Here is a 27,418-nt window from a genome sequence, read left to right on the forward strand (position 1 = left end):
ATGCCTTCCTTATGTGTTCAATTCCCCCTTTGAACCTTTTTTAGGGATTCTTCAAGCCTCTCCTTTTGTCAAAATTGTCAAAGAGCCCGATTTAGGTCTTCATCTGAGGTTAGAAACCAATGCCCCATGCCACTATATTCTTTTAATTTTTCATTCCTTGGAAGCTAAAAATGTGCCTAAACTTTGGTACTGGTCCCTAAAAGAAAATCCTATCTGTAATGCCTTGCGCTATATAACAGTAGCCACAATAAGCTAAGCCAGCTAGCACAAAGTAGGCACCTGCTGAATATACAATCACAAGATTACTTCTCAATTGGATGCATTCAAAAAGGAAAGCAGTAATCTAAGTAATCCAAAACAGTAGAGACTTCAAAATAAAAACTGTTGAATCTTGGAATCGGGTATAAAGTTTGAAGGGACAGATTCTGCCCCTCCTCCCAATTCTACTTCCTCGTCAGTTTAGCTTATAATAAAACAAAAGTTGCATCCCCTAAGCATGCTGGTCTCTCTCAGGAGAGCCAAGGACTCCTTTTACTATCCACAAACTCCAACTTTCATCCCAGGCAGCCATCCTGTAAATGGTTAAGCTTAGTCACAAAGACAACCAGGCAGGTTTATGTGCCTGTACCAGAATGAACACACAACTACTAGTAGAAAAAAATAACTCAAGAGTTTGTATTCACGGTGAATCAGAGTACTCTCTTCTGAAATATAACATTTCAGGCATGGTTAACCACTGTACCAGAAATACTAAAACACAATACTTCCATAAGTAAAATCCAAATCTACATGGCATTAAAGAGGGGCGAGGTTATTTCTGTGGACAGAGCTTCGCCTTTCTATAATCATGAAATTTATAATCATGAAATCATGAAATAGCCCATGCCATCCTAACTTCCCAAGATCCCTTCAAATCAAGGATTTGAGTTTTACATTATATTCCCTGAGATGGATGTCCTTAACAATTTTTTTTTGGTTGAACTGATTTTATGATTGCCTGCCCATAATAATAAATGCTCTTACTTATGGGACAAAGCTATAAACACCTAAATCTAATTGAATTTGGCTGATCTGGTGCCTGTACCCACTGACTCTTATCAGTTTCAGAGAATGGTCCATGGCTTCTCTTGTCAAAGTTAATATGCTTTCAGGATTGTGAGGGCTTCCCTATAAACCTACCCAAACTTATCATCTTTCACAAAAAAATTCTTTACACAATTAATATTAATAAGCCAAAATATTTAGAAATAAGCCAAGCATAATTAGACACTTGAAAACTTTTTTACATACTATCGGGTTTTTCCAGAAGCTCCAAATGCCAACCAAAATCCTGAACTTTTATGCCCTCTTATTTGCATGCTCAAGGATAGGTGTCCTCTGTCCTCTACCCCTCTGCTTTGAGTTCAATTATCATATCACAAATAATCTCTACTCTATACAGAAAGAATTCCAATCTCTGGCCTAAGCTACAATCTCACATCACTCACTGCCTTGTGAGTTCGGAGACCTTAAGACATCTCCATCTCAACATGCCCCAAACAAAATTCCCTAGCTTTATCCCCAAAACCTCACCTCTTTCTGAATTTCCTCATCACTAGTGATGGAGGAGGGCACCACCATCCTTCTAGGCACCCTGGTCACATGACTTGGAGTCATCCTTAATTGCTCATTCTCACTCCTCGGAGATAATCTTTTGCCACATCTTATCATTTCAACCCTAACATCACCTCTGGAATGTCCTTTTATTTATACCACAACCCCAGTTCAAGTTCCTGTCATTCTCTCTGGTCTAGAGCCCCAACCGGTCTCCCTGCTTCAATCAGATATCCATCAAGATACCAAAGGAACTTTGCCTAAAGCCTAGGTCTATACTTGCTACCTCTACTCTATAAATTCCAGTGGCTCCCTAGTACCTCTAGGATAACACAAAAACTCCTCCGATTGGCATTTTAATCCCACCACAGCGTGATCTCTCTGATTTCCTAGTCATCTGTTTTCCCTCCCTCTCACTGAGTAACTGGCCTATGGGCTGTTCTACATGTCCTGGCACCGACTGCCCCATCGTCTAGAATGCACTTAAAAGAGCACAGACTTCAAGGTGAAAGAGACCTTAGAAGTCACTGGATCCAACCCCTTCATTTTACAAATAAGAAGACTGAAGCCCTAAAGGATCAACTGACTTCCCAGGGTCACACAGCTACTAAGTATCTAAAGTGGGATTTGAACCCAAGTCTTCTTGACCCCACATTCAGTGTACTAGCCACCACACGCATGCTACCTCCACCCTCCATTACTGTCTCTTGAAATCTCTGATTTCCTTAGAGACCCAAAGGCTACTTTCTCCATGAAGCCTTTCCTGGATTTGCCCAGCTATTAGAGACTTCCTTCCCCAAACAACCTTCTATTTAGTTTGCCCATGTCCTGTGGATATTTATAAATGTACAGGTGGTACATTTATAGATAGAGAAAGGAAGCTTGTAGGGCAGCTAGATGGCTCAGTAGTCAGAAAGCCAGGTCTGGGAGTGAGAGGTCCTGGGCAAATTTTCTAGCCGTGTGACCCTGGGCAAACCACCTAACCTCAAATGCCTACACGTTACCACTGTTCTCCCTTAGAACCAACACTTGGTATCGATTCCAAGACAGAAGGTAAGAATTTAAAAAAGAAAGAAAGAAATACCAATAACAAAGAAATACCTCCTTTCCAAATAGGTTCTTTCACACATGCAGGTAAGTATCAACACAGCTAGGGGCCCTCTCCATTATTCAACCTCCATTGTCATTTCTATATAAGTTCAAAAGCTAGAAAAACCCAGAAGTTTACACCAATAATTTGAGAGAAGACTAAATATTACCCTTTCAATATTTACATTAGCCAAATGCTAAAGGCACCCCCCCCACTCCCCACTAAGAAGCTGCTTATATCTGTCACATTACTTTTGCTGTCACCAAGCCAGACATGGAGGACCTGAGTAGCCCTTGATTAAATGTGGATGAAAAGCTCAAAACTTATAAAGGCTGCCAAGAGTAACAGCAGGGAACCGAGATCCAGATACTCACAAAATTCTTCCTCTCACCCTACTCCTACCCTCCCATTTCAGAACAAAAATAACTAAGAGAGGGATGAAGGTAGAGAAAATTATGTGAATAAAGACAGAACCCAAATAACTGAAAATACAGTTCTAAAACCAAGAATAATTAACCAATTGAAGGACAATTTTGAAAGTAATTCTAATGAAAGAAAAAGTACCCCAAACTTACACTTTCTGACAAAGTTTCTCACATGCTTAATCTTCATTAGGGCAGGATTGTTGCATTCTTCAAATAAAACAAAAAGGGCATCCAGTATCCCTTCACGGGAGAGAGGAGACATCTGCTGTTGAGTCACGAAGGGTGTTTTACCCTAAAAACAGCAAACAACAGATGGAGCACCAGTCAATAACGAAAAGCATGGATCAATAGCATCCCCATCTAGTAAATTACACAGTACCAACAAAAGATAGCTGCATGTGCCATGCTAACAGGACAGTCTTGCAGGTTTGCGCCTTAAGACATCAATAGCTCTCACGCTCAAGAATACAACTGATGGGAAAAGTAACTATAGATGAGGAAAGCGGGCTTTCTGAAACACCACGACCATACTGTACTTCTGGCGGTGCTTCACGTGGTGAATGTGCCATTTTACCTTGGACTCCACGTTCCACATGCTTTGAGAGCTCCAATACCCATCCCTTGGAGCTCTGCAGTGGTAAAGGCTGTTTTGTCTAACAGACAGATCCTGGAGGCCTCCTCGATGCCATTTCATCTGACAGCCTGAGAAACAGAATGATCGGGGGGGGGGGGGGGGGGGAGGGGCCACCGTACTTGTGCGTTTGGATATGGTTCTGTCACTGACTCGCTTGGTCCAAGTGCTTTGGAAAGAGAACTGTATTTAGAGGCAGAGGCCCTTGGTTCCAATCCCGGCCCCACACTTACTGTCTGAGATCAAAGGCTCTTAGCCTCTCTGGGCCTGAGTTTACCTCATCAACAAAAAGGAGAAGGTTGGCCCTGAAGGTTCATTCCAATTCTAAGCCTATGACCCCATAAGACTCTCTGGGCCTCAGGCACTTTGTCCTCCTGGAGCAGGGGATCTTAACCTTTTTTCATGCCTCAGACCCCTACAGCAGGGAAGTCTATGGATTCCATCTCAGAAAAAAATGTTTTTAAATGCATAAAATAAGATACAGGACTTCAATTAATCATATTGAAATATAGTTATCAATTTTTTTTTTTTAAAACAAGTTCCTGGGCCCCGGGTTAACAGCCTTTGGCCAGGAGCTTCTTGGAAGCCCAATCCTACAGAAGGTAAAGAACATGAGCTTTTTCCTTTTAAAGAGCTTTGGAAGACATCAAAATTCCAGTGCTCTAAACAAACCTCATTAAAATGAAAGTTTTATGTATAAAAACAGCATTTTCTTATTTATTAACATAAAAAAAGAATGCATTTTGTTTACAAACAGAAAACACAATGGAGAGGGAAAAGTGGAAGAGGTTGGAAAATAAACCACGATGATACATCAAAGGTTCCAATATTGTCCTAGGCTCTCCTGATACAATCACATCAGGAAAATGATATAATTTTTTTTCTTTTGAATATTCCCCTCCCCCCAATTACACATAAAAACAATTTTTAACAGTTTTCTAAAATTCCGAACTTCAAATTGTCTTTCTCTCTCTCTTCCTCCTCCCCTCCCCACCCTGCTCCCTAAGATGGTAAACAATTTGTCATATCATGTAAAACATTTCCATATTGGTCATGTTGGGGAAAAAGACATCAAAAAACACATACATACAAAGAAATTAAAGCGAAAAATGGTGTGCTTCAATGTGCATTCAAACTCCATCAGTTCTTCTCTGGAAGTGGGGAGAATTTTTTATCATGATATAAAATATTTTAAAACAAATTTGAATTCTTTCAAAATATGTTCATTTAGGAATTTTATAAACCAAATGGGAGTCCACGTAGTATAATGAATAGTTTGCCTCAGGAAGATAAGGGTTCAAATTCCACTTATGTAACACATACTTCCTGTGTTAGCCTGAGCCTGGGACTCATAGTACAATTCTCTTAACACAATATATTAGGTGCCAGAACAGTTATCCATCTGTTTCCTCGCTAGAAATACCTGAACTAAAGAAATCACAGGTCTGACCAAATATTATGAATTAACAAACACTGTTAAGATGTGGGGTTAAAAGGTGACTTCCTAAAAAAAAGTGTATGGCTCAAGTCAGCTCAGTAAAGAGACAAATAAGGAAGTTGCATACGGCCCTTTAGTAATCTTTTGGTCACTTATCTAAATCTTAACTCCTTCCTCCAATGAATTAACTATTCTTCCCAGCTTTGGTGATCAGCAAATGGATGAAGGGTACAATGAAAGTCTACCAGTTGACGCTAAAAAATGCCCAGCACAGATCCCTGGAGAACTCCATCTGAGACTCCCCTCTTCCAAGTTGACATTGAGCTATCAATGATTTCAATTCAACCAGGTCCAAATCTAACTAATATTCCATCGTTCGGCACCAATCTCTTCATCTCAGCTCCAAGAATAGCAAAAAAAACTTTATCAATGTTTATTCCTATCTAAATAACTATCCTCCCAGCCCTCCCTTCATCTACCTTCATCTACTGTCCAAAAAGGAAATTAGCTAACTGTGGTATGAGCTGCTTGCTCTTGAGGAAGGCATTCAGGCACCCAGTAATCTTTCTTCTCAATACTCACTGACTCACCCTTTCAGGACAACACCTTCTAGAACTGTGACAGGAATCCAAATCAAGTTCACTGGCCTATGGTTTCCAGACTCCATTCTCTTCCCTTGTTTCCAAAATGGAAAATTCCAAGATTCCAAAATAGTCATTGCTCTTCTTCAACCTTTTTAAACTTCTCCAGTGGGCTCTGCAATTACAACTGCTATCTCTTTCTGTTCCAAGAATATAGTTGATTGGAGCCAAGTTACCAGAAATCACCAATGAGGTCTCTCTTAAGATACTGAGTATCAACGCCCTAATAGTGATTTTTGTTCTTTCTTTTTCAACCCAAAAATCACTCTCACAGTGAAAACTAGCAAAATATGTCAGCATCACATCCAGCTTCCATTTTCATGGTGTCCTCTGCCCCTAAGCAGTGATCATAGAACTTCACCATGCCTTTCTATTCATCCTGATATCTATCCTGGCTAGTCTTCTAAAGGAAATAAGCACTTATTCAGCACCTACTATATGCCAGACACTATGCCAAGTGCTGCATAAATATAATCTTATTTGATTCTCACAAGAACCCTGGGAGATAGGTAGCATTATTATCCTTATGGTACAGTCAAGGAAATTGAGGCAGACAGGGGCTAAGTGATTTACCCAGATCACAAAGCCAGTAAGTGTATAAGGCCAAATCTGAACTCAGTTCTTCCTGACTCCAAGTCCCATGTGCTACCCACTACAACACCTGGCCACCTCTACATATCTCTTCAAAAATGTATATTAGTCTGAGAGCTCCCTAAACAACCTCATACAACTCCCCTTTTTCTGACTTTTTAAGAGATACTTCTTTTTGTGCTTCCAGAATGTTATCCTTGTGAGCTTCCCATCCCTCTTAAGTAGACATAACCTATAGAATTTCAGCTGCTAGGGTCCTATAGATCTTATCTGCATACTCTTTGAAATATGCTCTTCTAAAAGCTAGGATTCAACCCATGTCTATATTGCTCCGGAGTTCCTTTCATTTCTATCGTAGGAACTAGTTCTTTATCAGTTAGAATCACATATGGAGTAGACTGAGAATTCTTTTGCCAATGACATCCCAGGTACGGTGGCTGCCTCCAGGCATCATTACTTCAAAGGTCTCTTCATGACTTTGGAGACTCATCCCAACTCATATGAATCACGATCTATTGGCAATTGACCATCAGGTCTTCAAGAATCAGGGCACACAAGACACTCCTGAAGGACTTATGTGAAAGAATGCTATCCACAATGAGAGAAAGAACTATGGGTGTAGAAAAGAAAAACATATGACATTACTTATAGCATCATATGGGTATGTGATTTGGGATTTAGGCTCTAAAAAAATTGCTCTAGAGCAAAAATGAATAATATGGAAATAAGTATCAACTGATAACATTTGTACAACCCAGTAGAATTGCTTGTTAGCTCTGGAAGGAGAGAGGGAAGAGGGGAGGGAAAGAAAATAAATCATGCAAACATGGAAAAATATTTTAAAATAAATTTTAAAAAAAGAATCAGGACCCAGGAATAATAGAAGTGCACGATAACCAGCTGTGAATGACAACTATTATCAACAATGTAAGGATCCAGTTCAGCAACAAGGGACTCATGCCAAAAAAGGCTCACCACCACCATAGAAAGAAGTGACTGAGTCTGAACAAAAGATCAAAGCACACCATTCTTCACTTTAGTTCCTCCATAAGTTTTTCTCTAGTATAAGCAGTATATATTTTCTTTTGCAATATGACAAATATGGAAATATGTATTTTATCATAACATGTGCAACTTATATTAATTGCTGTCTTGGAGAGGGGGAAGAGATGTGAGAGAGGGAGAGAATATAGATTACAAAAAGTCTGAAAGCCAATGATTATGATTATATCTTTTATCTTTTTTTACCTTTTAATCTGGAAAACCTTACCTTTTAATCTGGAAAAAAATCAAATGTTAATAAAAAAAATAAACATTAAAGAGAGTCAGTGTAGCTTAAAAATTCATCATCTGTTGGTTAATCTGGTAGACCAATCTTGAGAGAGCAGAAATAGCCCTTCCTGGGCCTAAACAGAATTTCATTCCTGTTCTCTCTTGTTTTCCTTCCTTCTCTTTCTCTCTTTCTCCCCCCCACCCCTTGACTTCAATTGGTGATCTTACCAGGTCCCATGGATTTAATTACTATCTCTATGCTAATGATTTTCAAATCTACCTACCCTGCCCCAACTTTTATGCTGACCTCCAGTCTCATATCTAAACCTATCTTTCAGTCATCTCAATGTCTGTCCAAGCCTTTCCAGCTTGGGAAGCTCTGCCAGAGCTCAGGCTCAAAAAGTCAGGTCACCCCATGCTACAATGAGATATCAGGCAGGGTAGGACTTCAATAGTTATGTATGGGTAGCCAACATAAACACATTAGTAAGGGGCAACATTTCATTAAACATACGATTACTTCTGAACACATCTGCTTACTACATGAAGGTCTCCACTTTAAAAGAATGTATTCTTTTGAATCAGCAAAAGTTGTTACTATTTAGGCTTTTGGCCAGTACATGGAAATGACATCAGATATTCCAGTAATATTCACTAAAATAAAATTCTACCTATATTAAATTACTCTACAGTAGCATGAGCCCTCTATCCAAAAGGACAGACAAGTTTTTGCACAGACATATATGAAGTGCTATAAATGATACAAATGATATTTCAAAGGCAAATTTTAAATACAATATTTGTTTAGCCAGAAAAATTAGTAGCTACATTTTAATCTTACTATGCATCTAGGTCCACTTCTAATTCTTAGGAATAAAAGATCTAGAAATGACCCAGAGGGTTACTTGTTATACATAAGTGGAGGCAGGAATGAGAAGTGACTAATCCAAGGTCAAACAAATAAATTACAGTTAGAATTTGAACCCAAGTCCTCTGTCTTCTAATCCATTGCTTTTTTATCATATCACTTTCTCTTTCCTTTCAAAATAACCAGTCATATCATCGTTATCTCCACTTTACAAAAGAATAAACTGAAGATCAGAGGGGGGCATTATTTTCCCACAATAATTTGGCTAATCAGTGCTCAGACCTAGAGCTAGAACCCAAGGCTCCAAACCCCAAGTCCAACACTACTTCCACAACACCACAAGGCCATGATTCCTGGCTGAGAGAAACATGGTGGATGGGCCTATAAAAAAATGGAGAGAACAAGATGGAGCACTTGAAGTTTTACCTGGAAAAGAAGATTCAGCCTGGAGGCCCGGCTACTGATGGGCTCAGTTGCACTTGGGTCCAATGGGCTGCGTACGCCATACTTAAACTTCAACATCTCCAATATTTATCCTGAAGAACAAATATATTTTAAGTCAAATTTGCCTGTAACAGACATGTTTCTTAGTAATTCATAGGGTTCGTATCCATAAGAGCCTGAATGTCAGAGCCAGAAGGATTTTAGAATATGATGTCAGATATAGACAGCAACCTGCCAGAACACGGATTGTTAGCACTATGAAGTTAACCCTTAGAACAAAGAATAACAAGGCTGGAAGGGACCTTTAGAACACAGAATATCAGAGCCAGAAGGGATCTTAGAAGATTAAATGTCACAGCTGTCCCCCTTATCCCATTGCCCTATTAGCTGAAAACCCTTGACCCATACTTTATAGAAAAAATTAAGGCCATTTGCCATGCGCTCCCTCTTTCTTCATCTATTTCAGTTAGATGCCTTCTGCTATCTCTCCTCCTTCATCCCAATCTTGAATGAGCCTTACCCCTTTACCAAGGCTAACCTCTCCCCTCTACTTGTTCAAATATCCCATTCCATTCCAAATCCTCCAAAAGATTGCCCCTCGTTCGTCCCCACTCTTCCACTTGTTTTCATTCTCTTCCTATTTACTGGCATACTTCCTACAGCTTCCAAATATATCATGTATTCCCCATTCTAAAAAAATTCTCACCTGATCTTTCCATTCCCAACAACTGTCATCCTATATCTCTTCGGCCCTTTGTAGCTGATCTCTTCGAATAAAGGCCATCTACAATAGGTATCTCCACTTTCTCTGCTCTCACTCCCTTAACCCCTTACAATCTGACTTCCTACATCATCATTCCACCTAAACTGCTCTCTCCAAAGTTACTATGATCTCTTAGTTGTCAGATCCAATGGCCTTTTCTCAGTCTTCATTCTCCTTGACCTCTTCACAAGCTTTGGCATTGTTCATCACTCTCTCCTCCTTGATACTCAATTCTCTCTAGAATTCCAGGACACCACTCTGTCCTGTACCCATCTAACTGATTTTCTCAGCCTCCTGAATCCTCCTCAAATCAAGCCCTCTAAAACCCTAGGCGTCCCACAGAATTTCATTCCTGTTCTCTCTCTTGTTCTCCTTCATTCTCTTTCTTTCTCCCCGCCCCCCACCCCTTGACTTCAATTGGTGACCAGGTCCCATGGATTTGATTACTATCTATGCTAATGATTTTCAAATCTACCTATCCTGCCAACTTTTATGCTGACCTCCAGGCTCATATCTAAACCTATCTTTCAGTCATCTCAAAGTCTGTCCAATTGACATCTTAAACTCCACATTTCCCAAAGTAAACTCATTCTCTTTCCCCATAAATTCACTCCATTTAACATTACACTGTCAACAGCACCCTCATCATATTCCCAGTCCCCTAGACTTACAAACCTAGGAATTATCCCAGACTCCTCACTCTCTCTAACTTCCCAGAACCAAGCTAATTTCACCTCTATAACATATCTCTCCTCTCAACTGGTCATCCTTCTAGGGCCAGTTCTCATCACCTCACATCTGAACTATTCTAACTTGCCTCAAATAGCCAACAGTCTAATTCATCCTCCATTCAGCCACCAGGAATTTTTGTAAAGCACAGATCTAGCTCTGTCATTCTGACTACTCAAGAAATTCCGGTGGCTCCCTATTGCCTCCAAGATCACATGTAAATCATATTTTGCATTAAAAGCTCTTCAAAGCCTAGCCCTATCCTATACCTTTCCAGTCTTCTTGAAGCTTATACCTTCTTATACCTCCAGGCCATGTACCCTTTGATCCAATGACACTGGTCCCCTCTGGCTATTCCTGGGAAATATTACCTTCTATACAGAAAATCTTTCCCATTTCCCCTCAGTTCTAGTGCCTTACTCTATGTTGATTATTTCCTATTTATTCAGCATATAGCTTCTTGCATATTATCATCTTAAAATGTGGACCTTCTTGAGGACAGGAACTGTATTTTAACCCCTTTTTTATGACCAGCATTTAGCACAATGCCTGGTACATAGCAGATACTTAGAAAACATGGTTATTGTTAAGACTGAGTTAGGAAGGGCCTTAGAAAAGAGAACATCAGGGATGAGAGGGGCCTTAGAACAGGAAATGTCAGAGCTGAGGGTTGCTATTTAGCTGTGTCCAGCTCTTCAAGAGATCCTTTTGAGATTTTCTTGACAACGATATTGGAGTGGTTTGCCATTTCTTTCTCATTTTACAGAGAAGGAAACTGAGGCAAAGGATAAAGTGACTTTCCCAGGGCCACAAAGCTAGAGTCTAAGGCCAGCTTTGAGCCCAGGAACTCTGGATTCCAAGTCTGGCTCTCTAGCCACTAAATCACTTAGCTGCCATTTGAGGTTTTCTTGGCAGACACTGGAGTGGTTTGCCATTTCCTTCTCCAGCTTATTTTACAAACGAGGAAACTGTGGCAGCCAGGATTGTGACTTGCACAGGGTCACACAGTTAGGAAGTGTCTGAAGCTGGATTTGAATTTTGGTCCTTCTACTCCAGGCTCCAAACCTGGGCTAGATATCTGATTCGCATTCCTCAACCCGCCCCCGGCAACGCTTCCCAATCCCCGCCACGGAGAAAAGCTGCTCGGCCAACCCCACCGCCCCCCGCTACCCCGCTACAGCAAAGCCTAGGAAGATCAAGGGGCCAGAGCTGAGGGGCTCTTTGGCGCATGCGCGCTACCGCTCCCTCCCCCGCCCTTCTCAAACACCTGAAGGATTCCCCGGCCTCGCTCCAACCCCGGGAAAGGGGAGGCTCGACAAAACTGAGGCGGAGAAGCCGGGGGTAGCTAGTTCCTGGCCACGCAAGGGAAAGAAAAAATTCGAGCGAGCCAGGGAGCCCCTACTCACAGTTGACGGACTCCCTAGAAGCGCCCTAGCGAGCTGCACCTCTGTCCTGCCACAGCGTTTGAATTGCGCGGCGGCAGAGGGGTAGGCGTAGCTGCTCTTCGTTTCATCCAATCATTTCGCCAAATCCTCTTGATCGACGTGTCATTAGGTCCCGCCTTTCTCTCTTTTCCTGCCCAATGAAAACTCCCTAAGTGCTAAAAGGGAAGAGCCAATCGCTTTATTTTCCCTGCTACTGTAGACCAATGAATGGATCAGTAGCGGAGAGTGGGCGGGGCGGAAGGGAGCTGGCGTCTGTTCAAAGTTTGAAATAGACGGTTAAAGGCTTGCGAATGTTGGGGATGCTTTATTTTCCCACCCTCTGCTCTTGGGCGGATACCATTCAAAGGTTCTTAGCTCCTCACCTTCGCTCTAAGAGTCACTTTAACAACGGCAACAACAACAATAAACTTTTGCATAGCATTTTAATGTTTGCAAAGTGTTTTACAAATGTTATAAGCTTAAGGGTAGGTAGCTCAGTGGCTGGTGAGCCACGTCCAGAGATGGGAATTCTTAGGTTCAGTTTTGACCTCAGACACTTCCTAGCTGTGTGACCCTGGGCAAGTCACTTAACCCCCGTTGCCTAGCCCTTACCAGTCTTCTACCTTAGAGCCAATCTAAGGCAGACGGTATGGGTTTTAAAATAATAATAAAACTTTTACATAGCATTTTAAGGTTTGCAAAGTGTTTTACAAATGTTAATAGCTAATAACGGCAGCAAACATGTACTACAGTGCCTCCTATGTGCCTGGCAGTGTGCTGAATGCTTTACACTTAGTAGCTCATTTCAGAACCAGGGAAACATTGTGCATAGTAATAGCAGCAATATTGTTACAATAATCATTCGTGAGAGCTATGCTGATCAAGAAAATGATCCAAGACAATTTCTAAAGACTCATGATGAAAAATGCTATCCAGAGAAAGATCGAGTACAGATTGAAGCATATTTTCCCCACTTTCTTTATTGTTTGTTTTTTGCAACATGGATAATGTGAAAATGTTTTGTATGACTTCATATGTATAATGGGTATCATTTCTTGCCTTCTCGTTGAGTAGAGAAGGTGATGGAGAGAAGCAGAGAATTTGGCACTGACATTTTTATTATTTTTTATAATATAATTATGATTTTAATTTATTTAATTTATTTTTAACTTTATTAGATCGTTTGATCCTTAAAAGAACCCTGGAAAGTAGAAGCTATTATTACTGTCATCAATTTACAGGTGTAGAAGCTGAGACAGACAGGTATCAAGTGACTTGCCTAGAGTCATTCAGGTTTTGAACTCAGCTCTTTCTGACTCTAAGCCCAGTGTTCTATCCACTGTGCTATTTAACTGCCCATGATATTAGAACTTCCTTGGACCTCTGTTTCCTCTCCTGTAAAATAAAGGATAGGCTTAGAAGATCTCTGAGGTGCATTCCATGTCTAAGTCTATGACACTGTGAACAAGTTCATATTTATTAGAGGCCTATTATGTATAGAGAGCTCCTCTCAGCACTAGAGGAAATACGATGTTTAGATAAGAAATACTTCTATCTTCATGGAATTTATGGTGCAACATAGATAGAATACTAGTCCTCAAATCAGGAAGACTCACCTTCCTAAGTTTAAACCTGGTATCAGAATACGTATTAGCTATGTGAACTTAAACAAGTCATTTAATCCAACTGAACTCAGTTTCTTCATCTGCAAAATTAGTCGGAGAAGGAAATGGCAAACCACTCCATTATCTTTGCCAAGAAAACTCCAAATGAGGTCACAAAGTAGGACCCAACTGAAAATGAGACAACAATAACAAAATCTGGTACTTGGGACTGGAAATGCCAATTGTACCCATTTTTTAAGGACCGAGGTATGTTCTCAAATGAAGATCTGTTTCTTTTTGTGTTGTCCAGAAACAGATACTTGTCTGCTTTATTTTTACCTAAATGTTTGTTGTATTATTGCCTCAAATGTAAAGATGCTAATGGTTAGCCTCTTTAGCAAATTCAAATTAGAGTAGAGAGCCAAACATTTGCCTGAATATCAGGAGATTTTTTTTTTCCACTGGGGGCTCAGAGCTATTATTATTATATTAGTAAGTTTTGGCCTGACATAAATTCCATAAAATAGAGGAAGAGAAGACATTGTGCAACTGAAAAACATTACATTGTCCCTAGGATAAAAAAGTGAACTAATTGTTGCAACTGGGTGTGGCTGATTAGATCTCCACAGAGAAAGTAAGGAGAGAGGAAAAGGAAATGAAGAGAGAAAGGATTTTATCCTAAACCATCTTGCAGGGAGAAGATAATAAAGGCCTGGAAAGGAAGCTCCAGCCCCTATTCAACAGGAAGAAAAAAAATCAAGTTCTGGCCAGCCAACTCCACCTTCCATAGCTTTACTCAAGCAGGTACCCATTGGTGTTAATACTTTCCTAACCTGGGATATCTCCTCCAGCACTAGGTCAGAGTTTTAAATATAATAAAGGCTCAATAAGTATTTGTTAGATTGAAATGAATCCAGTCTCAGTTGTTTTTTTAAACCCTTACCTTCCATTTTGGAATCAATCCCAAGGCAGAAGAGCAGTAAGGACTAGGCAATGGGAGTTAAGTGACTTGCCCAGGGTCATATGGCTAAAAAGTGTCTGCAGCCATATTTGAACCCAGGACCTCTCCCCTCCAGACTTGGCTCTCAATCTACTGAGCTGTCCCTCTCAGTCATTTTAAAGATAAGAAAATGAAAAAGAAAGAACTTGCCCAAAATCACATGGTAAGTTGAGAAATAATATTTATCTCATGTCAAACATGCCCGAAAATCTCCCAGCCACTCCTCCATTATGGTATTTAAAAGGATCATTTGAGGTACAAAAAATCTAAATGGTATGAAATGCCCAATAGTGACATAAAGCGAATGCAAATCGGATGATCAAGAGAGGAAAAGATGCTTCTTAACTTTCCAAATCAGGATTGTGTTAGGAATAAAAGTTCTATGAAATATTTTCAGATCTTGTAGTAAATATTGGTATTGCTTTAATGAATGTCTGTCAATTAATTGTAATTCACCCTATTTATTTCTAGAGATTAGAACTGACAATGAGATTTACTAGACCCTTAAGAATTGCTAATGATCTTCAACAAGAATATATATAGCATATTTTTGGTATATTTTATGTCCAGTCTAAAATATCCTTCACTTCCATTTCTACCCCCATTCCCTACCATCACAGTCATTACCCTAGTTCATTCCCTCAGTAACAGAATGCTAGGTCTGAAATGACCTCCATCTTATCTTCCTGAGTTCAAATCTGGTTTCAGAACACTTACTAGCTATATGACCCTGGGCAAGTCACTTAATCCTGCTGGCCTTAGTATCCTCATCTGTCAATTGAGCTAGAGAAGGAAATGACAAAACATTCCAGTATCTCTGCCAAGAAATGGGGTTACAAAGAGTTGGACATGACTGAAAATGACTGAACAACAACTATTTGCCCCCTCTGCCTCAAGTCTTTCCCCTTTCGATCTTCCCCCATAGCTGCCAAAATTGTCTTCCTAAAATAATGAACTGGAGGAATTCCATGTGAACTGGAATGACCTCCAGGAAATGATGCAGAGTGAAAGGAGCAGAACCAGGAGAACGTTGTACACAGAGACGGATACACTGTGGTAAAATGGAATGTAATGGAATTCTGTACTAGCAGCAATGCAATGATCCAGAACAATTCTGAGGGATTTATGAGAAAATGCTATTTACATCCAGAGAAAGAACTGTGGGAGCAGAAACACAGAAGAAAAACAATTGCTTGATCACATGGGTTGATAGGGATATGATTGGAGATACTGACTCTAAAGGATCACCCTTGTGCAAATATCAAAAATATGGAAATGGAATTTGATCAATGACACATGTAAAACCCAGTGGAATTACTCGGCTACAGAGAAGAGGGGAGGAACAGGGGAGGAGGAGGGAAAGAACATGAATCATGTAACCATAGGAAAATATTCTAAATCAATTAATTAAATAAAATTTTTCAATTAAAAAAATTGTCTTCCTTAGTCTCAGGGAAGATCATGATAAAACCCTTCTCCAGGACTTTTGCTAAAATAAAATACAAATTCCTCAGTATGGCATTTAAAACCCTTTACCATCTGGCTTCAGCTTTCCTTTCCCAGTTTATTTTACCTGATTTCTCTTCCCACACCTTACATTCCAAACAAACTGACCTGTTTGCTATTTCCTAAACTATCTCCTGCCTCCACACATTCTCCACCTGCCTGGAACAATTTGTTGTTCTGTCATTTCAGTCGTGTCTAACTCTTCGTGATCCCATTTGGGGCTTTCTTGGCAAAGATATTACAGTAGTTTGTCATGTCCTTCTCCAACTTATTTTACAGATAAGGAAACTGAAGCAGACCAAGTTGAAGTGACTTGCCCAGGGTCACACAGCTGGTCCCCCTGAGTGAGGATGGATTTCAAATCATGTCTTCCTGACTCTAGGACTAGTGCTCTGTGCATTATGGCACCACCTAGCTGCCTCATTAAATCCAATTTATGCAGAAGATATTACCAATGATGTCATTTTGGTTCTTTTGGAGTAGGAAGGACAACCACCACGGAGCACCACCTACCTGTAATGCTCTCCCTGGCTTTCCTTGGAGCTCAGCTCATTCACCACCTCCTCAGAATTGCCATTCTGGATCCCTTCAATTGCTAGTGTCCCCTCTGTCTTCAAAGAACCTTATATAATCCTAACTGGACCGGATTCTTCCAGCAGAATGGAAGGACAGGGGCCCTTCCATTCCGTATCATTATCTCTAGTGCCTGGTATATATAATAATAAATCTCTAGTGCCTCGTACATAATAAATGCTTATCCAATTGAGATCATTGTAACCAACACAAGCACCAGGTTGATGCTTCTCACAATCCATTCTGGAGAAATAAATACACAGAAGGCCATTTCAGCAAATGTGATGACAGAGGGAATTTGTTATAAATCACATACATCAAAGAAGTCTGTTCTTATTAGGGCTGAACTGAAGAGGCATTTGAGATCTACTATTGAAGACAATTTGAATAATTTATCCCAGCTTCATAATAAAGATCAGCTGGTATCTATGATGACTGATGAAATAAATATTTCATCACTTAATGACTGCTTAGCAAAATCCTCACTCCTGGAGGCAAAAAAAAAAAAAAATTTCCATTGACCACAATTCTTTTATTTTTTTTCTTAAACCCTCACCTTCTTAGAATCAGTGCTATGCATTGGCTCCAAGGCAGAAGAGTGGTAAGGGCTAGGCAATGGGGGTCAAGTGACTTGCCCAGGGTCACACAGCCAGGAAGTGTCAGAGGCAAGATTTGAACCCAGGTATTCCTGACTCCAGTCCTGTCTCTCCACCAAGCCACCTAGTTCCCTGTCAAAAATTCAAGTCAATCCAGCAAATAAATCAAATATCTCCTATATATGCCCAAATATCACACTCTGTTAAATATAAAAACAAGAATAAAACTGTCTTTCCCCTTGATAAGCTAACATTCTAGTGAGTGGATAGAACACCCTTAAATGCCTTCAATCAAAAAAAGCTTGGATTAAATCACTTTAAACCAGCTCAAGGATTATGCTAATGTAGGAATAGGGAGTGTGAACCTATAATCTCCCCAGCATTGGGAAACTCAGAGAAGGAAACTCTCTCTCCTAAAGCAGGATAAATCCCTGCTCTATCATTGATAGTCTTAAAGAGCCATTATGACAAACCTATGGCACGCATGCCAAACAGGGCAAGCAGAGCCATCTCTGTGGGCACACGTGCCATCACCCACCAGAGTTAGTTACTAGAAAGGCACAGGGACTCAGTTGGAGCTGCTCCCTTCCCTTTCTCCACCATGCCTGAGGACATTTTTTTCATTTTACCTACCCCACTCCCCAGCAGCACAATGGAAACAATTACTCCCCTGTTTGGGGTAAGGTGGGCAGGTCTTTGGCCACCCCCTTCCCCCTCTCCTCCTGTTCCTGAGCACATTTCTCACTTCACCCACCCCTCTGCCCAGCAGCCCAATGGGAAGCCACAGGGGGTAAGGTGGGTGGCTCACAAGCAGCAAAGCTGGAGGGGAGCAGAGTACTAGGGTCACTCCCCTGCCCTTCTCTAACATCACTGAGGACATTCCTCACTTCATCTGCCCCTCCTCCCAGCAGCCCAATGAGAGCACTTTCTGATAAGGGGGTAAGCAGGGTATACCCGTCACTCAATGTGGAGGAGGGGCACGGCACTCAGTCTAGGCAGTGGGGTGAGGGTGGCAGGACCTGGCATTCTATCTCTCAAAGGTTTGTCATCATTGGAATAGGGAAATATTTAACAAAATAAATGAAAATACAATAGAACATGGATAATGGTAACATGTAGTTTCTAAATAGGTAGCCTGCTTTCTATAGGCTGTTGTTCAGTTATATCTAACTCTTTGTGAGCCCATTTGGAGTTTTCTTTGAAGAGATACTGAACTACTTTGCCATTTCCTTCTCCAAATCATTTTACAGATGAGGAAACTAAGGTAAATAGGGTTAAATCATTTGTACTGGGTCACATAACTGGTACAGATCTGAGGCTAGATTTGAACCCAGATCTTACTGACACCCCTCTCCCCCTCCAAGCCCAGAGCTCTAACCACTGTGCCAGCTAGCTGCTCAGCCTGCGGTTATCCTTAGGTATAAATTAGTTCTGCTTTCCTCACCGCCCCTTTCTGTTTGGGTTTAGCACCACTGTCTCTCTGATTTGGGTGGTAATTTGTATGCTTAGAGAGTCGCATGAGGGTTAGAAGTTAAAGTGGATTGTCCCTGGTCAAACTAGGAGGCATGAAAAGGCAAGATTTGAACCAAGAACTTGTAGTTGTATCTGGATTCTTCTCTGAGATACCCAGATAAGGCTATAACATGGAGGGCATCTGGGAAAGTTTGATGGAGGAAGTGATCCCTCATTTGAGCTTAGAAGGCAAAAAAGGTTTCTCGAAGGTAAAAGAGGAAAGGAGGGAATGGGGGTTGGAGTGCTCACCTTCAAGCAGCCTACCGAGGGAGGACACTAAGTTTGAGGAAGAACTAGCAGGCCAGGAAATTTAGAGGGAGTGTATGAAGGGGGAGTCATAAGAAGAGAAAGGTAGGATGGAGACAGATGGTGAAGGACCTTCAATGCCAACATGAGGAATTTCTGTGTTATCCTGGAGACATAAAGAAGGAGGAAGCCACCTGAGGTTCTGATGGCTCAGATACTGTAAAGGAGAGAGTGTTGGCTTGGGAGTCAGGGGACCCTCAGAGGAACAGACCCCAGCTGGACGACCATGGGCTAGTCACAGCGCTATACCTCTTCAAAGGGAACAGAGGGGAAGGGAACAAGTATGCAGTAGGTGCCAGGAATTACTAATTCTTTAAAATATTATGTAAAAGCCTCAGTTTCTTCATCTATAAAATGGGGAAAATAATACCTATGGACCTTACCTCATAGGATGGTTGTGAGCTTCAAATAAGCACGATGCCTGCTTGGCATTCAGTGGGAGTTTAATAAAGTCTCTGCACAAAGCACTGAAAATATGTTCACAGGGGTGTAATGTGATTAGACCTGTACTTTGGGATAATTGTCTTGGCAGTGAGGTAGAAGATGGATCGGAGGAATGACTGTCCAAGGGAGAGGGGGAAAGGACTAAACCAAGGAGGCATAAACTGTGGGTAGAGAGAAGGGGGAAGGATGGGAGAGAGATTACCTCCTTTGAACTGACCCCTAACAACTAGAGCAGCTAAGTGGCCTACCTGGAGTCAGGAAGACTCATCTTCCTGAGTTCAAATCCAACCTTAGACACATACTAGCTGTGTGACCCTGGGTAAGTCACTTAATCCTGTTTGCCTCAGTTTCCTCATCTGTAAAATAAACTAAAGAAGGAAATGGCAAAACATGCCAAAATCTCTGCCAAGAAAATCCCAAATGAGGTCACAAAGTTGGACACCACTGGAAAGACACGATATCAACAAAATATTAACAACGGATTTCCTTCCTAACCATCCCTTACTTTGTTCCCAAAATCACTAAGTTATGACAGTGTTATCTGCCTACAGAAAATAAAGACATACAGTTCCCTTGAAAACTTAACCAAAAAGTAAAAGAAGAGAAACAAGGTTTTTTTTAAACCTTTTTTTTAACCAACCCATTTTCTCTTGGGCTGAAAAATAGGTATGTGGGCCCAGAATAATTTGCATGACTTACTTAAGTATAATCTTAGAATAACAGAATTTCTGAGCTTTGAGACCCTAGAGATCATCTAGTCCAACCCTCTCATTTTACAAAAAAGGAAACCGAGGTCCAGAAAGATGTTACTTCTGTAAAGTCACTCCCTGATAGAGCAATAACTAGGACCCTAGAATTATGGATCCAGAGCTCTTTTGGTTCTTAACCTAGGGGCTATGGATTTGTTTTTGGTTTGGTTTTTTAATATTTTGATAACTACCAGTAAGAGGTGTCTTTTTAAATGTACACAAGTAGATATGGTTGAAGAGTAGCTAGGTGGCCCAATGCATAGAGCACTTGGCCTAGAGTCAGGAAGACCTGAGTTCAAATCTGGCATTAGATGCCTCCTAGTCATGTGTCCTCGGGCAATTCACTTAGTCTTTTTTGCTTCAGTTTCCTCATCTGTAAGATGAGCTGGAGAAATAAATGGCAAACCACTTGAGTATCTTTGCCTAGAAAACCCTAAATGGGGTCACAAAGAGTCAGACACAACAACAGAAATGTAGTAGAGGTAATATTTTGACAACTATGTTTCCAAATAACCGATTTCCTTTATAATTCAATGTATTTTATTTTATGCATTTAAAACTACTTTTCTGAAAACAGATCCAAATCTGTCATTAGACTTCCAAAGGGGTCCAGGACACAAAAAACTGAAGAAATTGGTCTACTTCAACCCTCTATTTTGCAGCTGAGAAAGGAGAAGCCAGAATGCTTAAAGCATTCCCCTATGGTCACACGTTTAGCAAATCCAAGACCTAGACCTTAAGCCCCAAAATCCTAGACCCTTCAAAAATAATACTCTTCTACCATATCCGTAAAGTCAAGTCAATGCAACTAGCATTTATTCTATTATTGGCAAGCCATTATGCTAGGCATAGAAAATCAAAAAAGAAGACCTTGCTTTCAAGGAGCTCACAATCAATTGATGGACCCAACATGTATAGATATGTGTATACTACATGTGTGTATATATATGTGTGTGTGTGTGTACACACATACATAATCATGTAATACTTTCTTACAATAATTAGCTAAGTTTTAGCCTGTGGGACAATGTGATAGGCCCTACGATCCTTGTGGTTTCCTCTTCTTCAGTTTTAGGAAGTTATGAATTCAGTCAAAATTGCTCTGAGCCGGGGCAGCTGGGTAGCTCAGTGGATTGAGAGCCAGGCCTAGAGACGGGAGGTCCTAGGTTCAAATCCAGCCTCAGACACTTCCCAGCTGTGTGACCCTGGGCAAGTCACTTGACCTCATTGCCTACCCTTACCACTCTTCCACCTATAAGTCAATACACAGAGGTTAAGGGTTTGGAAAAAAAAAAGAAAGAAAGAAAAAGAAAATTGCTCTGAGCCCCCAGTTAGGAAAATTTCTAATATTTAGACAGTTCTGGGATACAAACAAGTAAGATAAATAGCCCCTGCCCTCAAGGAGCTTACATTCTAATAGAGGAAGATAATACATAAAAAGAAGCAAGTTGTAAAATGAAGACTAGGAAACAAGAGAGTAAAGTTCTGTTCCGTGGCTTTGGAGTTAGCGAGGGATACACAGAGTGGGACTAGATAAGGGAGAAAGCTCACCAATGAGAATCGAAGGTGCCAGGAGTCCTATAGATTACTTGAATTTCGTTTCTTTTTTCATCTTGTCCATAGATGGGTGATAGATTAAAAATAAAACAAAACCTGTGAGCCAGAAAGTTGCACTGTGGAGATGAGTAATCTTCCTGCCCAGCTGTTTGAAAGAATAGTCCAGGCTAAGGGGGGAAGATAAACACTTCCTATCAGGTACCAATGGTCTGAGCTAGAAGTTTCTAACTACCAGGCTGCTAGCTCTAAGGGGACAATCAGTGCCCCAGGTTGTCAGCACTTAGGGTTCACGGGTCCCAGCCTTCTCTCAAGAGCTCCATCTAAAGGTTAATATTCAAATTTACACAAAATAGTGACAGTAAGCACTAATAACTGGGTGAGAAGAGAATGAAGAGGAGGAGGAGGAGAATCATCTCATGTACATGGTGGCCTGAGAGCTGTGCTTTGAAGGAAGCTAGGAAATTCAAAGGATGAAAGTGAGCAAGTTCACTCCAGACATGAAGAATTGTTGAGTACAAAATCCCTTAGGAATAGAAATAGATTATTGTATACCCAGAAAAGTTTGACTACGTGCTATTTGTATAAGATGCCCCTCATTGGTAGAAAAATAATACTCAATATTTTACACCTACATTAGGGGTAGAATTGGTGTGAGTTTGGTAAAAGAGAGAGATCCTCATTCTTCCAGTTTCTAGCCTTGAGAAAGGAGAAATGGTTCCAGATTTCCTTCAGGGAGGGTCTCTAGAGGGAGAGAGACTCCGTGAATAAGCCAACATGTACAGAGATCAGTGCCTTAATCGTATTCCCTATGTCTAGTTTATTATGCTAGGGACTTTGAGAAATCTCCCTTTCAGTGGGATCTCGGACTTTCTCTCTCTTCTAGTTGAACTGACATATTTCACTCCCAGTAGGAGAGCTCATTCATTCTCTTGTATACTCTCTTGTATATTCTAATCTGTATAACTTCTGTTTTCTGTTTGCTATTGAATTGAATAAATGGGTTTATTTTCTAATCATTTCGTGTCTTTGAGTATCTATTGAATTTGTGAAGGGAGTCGAGTTTTTGGATATAGCTCATGCTTACTTCCCTTCCAGAGGGATAGAAATTGGGAAAACAATGAACCTAAAAATTATTTCTCCTAAATTAATTGTATTTTAGAGGACGGGGATGAATAGGGATCATTCTTGCCCAGGACCCCCTCTCTAAGGAGAGCAGCACACCCAGATGAATGGCTCCTGTTCCATCTTCCTGTTCCCCTCCTATGAGGAGTCAAAACCTCCCTTAAAGAAGAGTGGGCAGAGGAGACTCAAGAGATACTCATTCACTCTTCCCTTCCAGCCACATCTAGCCTGACTCCATGTGGGCTTAATCACATATATAATACCTACATGAGGACACATAAAAACAGACCTGCTCCCAATGACCTCCCAAGCTCTCCTGTTTCCCTCCTAACCTTCATCCTTTGATTCCACCTTGATAAAAAGAGAAGAAAATGTCAGTTGTTTCTTTTAAAGTAAAACCAGAACATTGAAGTGGTACCTGGTGTAATTCAAGGGCAGAATGTCAACTGTTTTTGGTGGGTGAATGCAAAGAGACATATATTGAGCTAGCAAAGGAAAAAGAAATCTGATTCTCACCTTCAACGCCTTGTTAAGTAAGGCATTTCAATAACCAATAGCCTAAAAAAAAGAGATTACATTCCAGGGAAATGTTTGCACTTGGTCTCTAGGTTTATGGTGCTAACCCTGGAACATTATAGTTATTATAGAGACTTGGGTCAAAATCTTGGCTTTAATTAGCCAAATATCTTTATACATGTTGACTGAGCTCTCTATGTCTCCATTTGTCAAAGATTGGGAAGTGGAGAGGTAATAGACGTGAAGGTACAGATTAAAAGGACTATATAAGCATTAGAATATGCAAATTCAAATGATTAATGACTAAGTCTGGAGGAACTCCCCCTTTGGCAACCATTAAGTATTTATTAACCTCCTACTATGTCCCAGGCACAGTGCTAAGCACTAGGGGTACAGATAAAGGCAAGAAACAGGCTCTGCTCTCAAGGAACTCATAGTCTAATAGAGAAGATGACACATCAACAGCTATGTACAAACAAGATATAAATTGGATAGGGGGAAGCTAGTTGGCTCAGAGAATAGAGCTCCAGGCCCAGAGACAGTAGGTCCTCAGTTCAAATCTGGCCTGAGACACTTCCTAGCTGTGTGACCCTGGATAAGTCCCTTAACTGCTTTGCTTAGTCTTTTTTGCTCTTCTGCCTTGGAACTCATACCCAGTATTGATTCTAAAATGGAAGGTAAGAGTTTTTGTTTTTTTTTAAGAAGATATAAGCAGGGGGCAGCTGGGTAGCTCAGTGGATTGAGGGCCAGGCCTAGAGATGGGAGGTCCTAGGTTCAAATCTGGCCTCAGACACTTCCCAGCTGTGTGACCCTGGGCAAGTCACTTGACCCCCATTGCCTACCCTTACCACTCTTCTGCCTTGGAGCCAATATACACTATTGACTCCAAGATGGAAGGTAAGGGTTTAAAAAAAAAAAAAGAAGATATGAGCAGAATAAATTGAAGATAATCTTAGAGGAAAGGCACTAAAATTAAGAAGACAGAGAAAGCCTTCTTGAAGCAGGCGAGACTTTAGTTGAGACTTGGAAGAGGCCAGGAAAGGCAGGAGGCAGAGATGAGGAGCGAGAGAATTCTAGGCATGAAAGACAGTCAGTGAAAATACCAAGAATTGGGAGATAATGAAATAGCATAGGAGTTCGGGGTCGCTAAACCGAAGAATATGTGGGAAGGAATAAGATGGGTGTCGTTTATCCTTCATTTTCTAAGAGAACCAGCAACATCATGTGGGATGATGCTTTGACTTGGGCATGAATTGGTTAAAGTGAGGCAGAGTTGCACAAAGTCATCCAGCCTCATGCTCTCTTCCAGAGTCATTGATGGCCAGTGGCAAGACAAAAGTCAGGATGACTGCTGATGGTCCAGGATGCAGGGGATGGACTTGGCATCTTCCATGCCTGACCAAGCCCTAAGCGCTCCACAGTGCCTGGTATAGGCACCTTCATGGCCATTGAAACAAATTGTTCTCATCCACCCATTCTGCTGGGGAAAAAAAGTCTTCACGAACTTGGAGCAGATCTCCAGCTCACTGACGTGACTGTGGCCCATCTGTTACCCTCAACTGAGTTTATTTAACCCGCCTGCCACGATGGTTTACCAGGAGATGGCTGCTGCTCGTGTTATAGCTTCTTGGAGCCTCTGGTGAGAGTTGGATGACAGATAGACGCCAAAGTTGGATGAGCAGCTCTGGAAAGGGCTCCTCCCACTAGAGGAACATGCATATACCCCAGGAAGGTATAAGAACACTATAAAGGTAGAAAAGGGTCAGGTTGTTTAAAAAAAAAAAAAAAGAACAAGATTTTAGAAGGATTCCATCTTGTGGGACTTGTTCGGTTCTTCCTTTCTCAAAGATGTAGAAGGGATTTCCCACCCACCCACCCCTTCGTTTGCCCAGAAATAATAGCAATCAGGAATACATGGCGAGTCTCTGGCTGCCTTTGTTTTCTCGTGAGCTTCTTCCTTGGTCACAAGCTTATGAGCAGCAAAAAGAGAAGTCAAGTAACAGCTGGATCCAGCCTAGACAGCTATCTTGTGAGTTCCAGTGTTCCTGGCTTCCTGGGTCAGTCTTGGATAACCAGCAGGACCTGCTTCTACATTGCTTTGTGAAGGAGGTGACTCATTGACCCAAGAGGGCTAAAAACCATGCATGGCTGCCTAGTAGGTCTGGACTTATGAGTCATTTGATTGGAGAAAGTGAACTGCCTGTTCAGCAATTCCCCCAAGTGTCATCTCCCATGACAGCACCAGAGGTTTGATGAGTTATTGTTTTATTTTGTAAGTGTTCGTTACTGCACACTCAGGAACCTTGGGTCTTTCAAGCATTTCATCATGATGAGGGAAAGAAATTGCTGTTGTTCCTGATATCATTTTAGCCTTTCTTTCTCTTCCTTTGTTTCTCTTTCTTCTTATTCCTCTTTCTTGTTCTGTTTCTTTCCTTCTTTCTCTCTTTCTTCTTTCTTTCCTTCTTTCTCTCTTTTTCTTCCTTCCCTCTTTCCTTTCCTTCTTTCCTCCCTTCTTTCTTCCTTCCTTCTTTCTCTCTTTTTCTTCCTTCCTTTCTTTCCTTCTTCCCTTCTTTTGTCCTTTCTTTCTTTCTTTCTTTCTTACTCCCTTTATTTTTTTCCTTCCCCTCTTCCTTTCTTCTTTTCTTTCTTTTTTTAAATCCTTACTTTATGTCTTACAATCAATACTGTGTATTGGTTCTAAGGCAGAAGAGAGATAAGGGCCAGGCAAACATAAGGGCCAGGTTAAGTGACTTGCCCAGGGTCACAGAGCTAGGAAGTATTTAAAGCCAGACTTGAACCCAGGACTTCTTGTCTCCAGGCCTGGTTCTCTATCCACTGAGGCATCTAGCTGCATCTGTTTTAGAGATTTTTCTCTGGAGTTCAAGAGCATAAGCCAGAATGCCCCCCAAAATATTGGTTCTTTCCTAGAGGGAGGAAGGAAGAAAGGAAGGAAGGAAGGAAGGAAAGAAGGAAGGAAGGAAGGAAGACTAGATTCCAGGATAAGGAGGTAGCAATCTCTCTGTCCTCTGCCCTGGTCAGATCACATCTAGATAATTATGTTCAGACCTGGATGGACAATAATAAGTTAGAGAATACCAAAAGGAGAATAATCAGGATGAGAAGCAGCCTCAAGTCAGCAATCAAGTAAATGATGAGGTTGGGAAATGGAAATGTTCATCCTGAAAAAAAGAAAAGTGATGGAGGAATATGGTAGTTGTCTTTAAGCATTTGGAGGGTTGCTACTGAGAAAAAAAATCATTAGACTTTTTCTGCTTCACTTAAAGGGAAAAATTAGGAGCGATGGGTAGAAGACACAAAGAGGTAAATTTAGATTTGATTTCAGTGAAAACTCCTGAAGTGAAATGACTTCAGTGGGAGGCAGGTGACCATGCGTAACTTGAGTGAGACCAAATCAGATTAAAATGTAATTGGGAAATGTTTAACAAAATAAATTTGTATAGTTGATTTTCAGTTGTGTCAGACTCTTTGTGACTCAATTTGGGGTTTTCTTGGCAAATATACTAGAGTGGTTTGCCATTTCCTTCTCTAGCTCATTTTACAGACGAGGATCTCAGTCAAATAGGGTTAAGTGACTTGTCTAGGGTCACACAGTTAATGTCCGAGACTGGATTTGAACTGGATTTGAATGTTCATGACCCCAGGTTTTGCTCTCTATCCATTGAACCCCTAGCTCCCCCATACTTTGCCCAGAAGTAATAACAAAATAAATTCAAACTTACAATACAATATTTATTGTTATTGTTCAGTTGTTTTCAGTCATGTCTGACTCTGTGATCCCATTTGGAGTTTACTCGGCAAAGATACTGGAGAGGTTTGTCTCTTCCTTCTCCAACTCTTTTGACAGAAAAGGAAATTGAGGAAAACAGGATTAAGTGATTTTCCCAGGGTCACACAACTAGTATCTGCAGCCACATTTGAATTCAGTTCTTCCTGACTCCAAGCCCAGCACTCTATCCAATGCCCACAACGCAATAGAGGTAATATTAATTGTTGGCTTTCTAAG

The 27,418-nt window shown here is 40.9% G+C and overlaps 1 protein-coding gene across 2 annotated transcripts in view; it reads right to left on the reverse strand.

The window, feature by feature from the left end:
• CIT (citron rho-interacting serine/threonine kinase) overlaps positions 1-9,071 on the reverse strand; it is a 161,247-nt gene extending 152,176 nt beyond the window's left edge. For both annotated transcript variants that reach the window (XM_044658832.1, XM_044658831.1), the window contains exons 1-2: positions 8,976-9,071; positions 3,259-3,400 (exon numbers count right to left, since the gene is read on the reverse strand). In XM_044658832.1, coding sequence (XP_044514767.1) covers positions 3,259-3,400; positions 8,976-9,071 — 238 coding nt within the window. The remainder of the gene's footprint in view (positions 1-3,258; positions 3,401-8,975) is intronic.
• Positions 9,072-27,418: the final 18,347 nt, after the last annotated feature.

Source organism: Gracilinanus agilis, chromosome 1 (assembly GCF_016433145.1).
Source record: "Gracilinanus agilis isolate LMUSP501 chromosome 1, AgileGrace, whole genome shotgun sequence".
In the NCBI taxonomy this organism is placed as follows: domain Eukaryota; kingdom Metazoa; phylum Chordata; class Mammalia; order Didelphimorphia; family Didelphidae; genus Gracilinanus; species Gracilinanus agilis.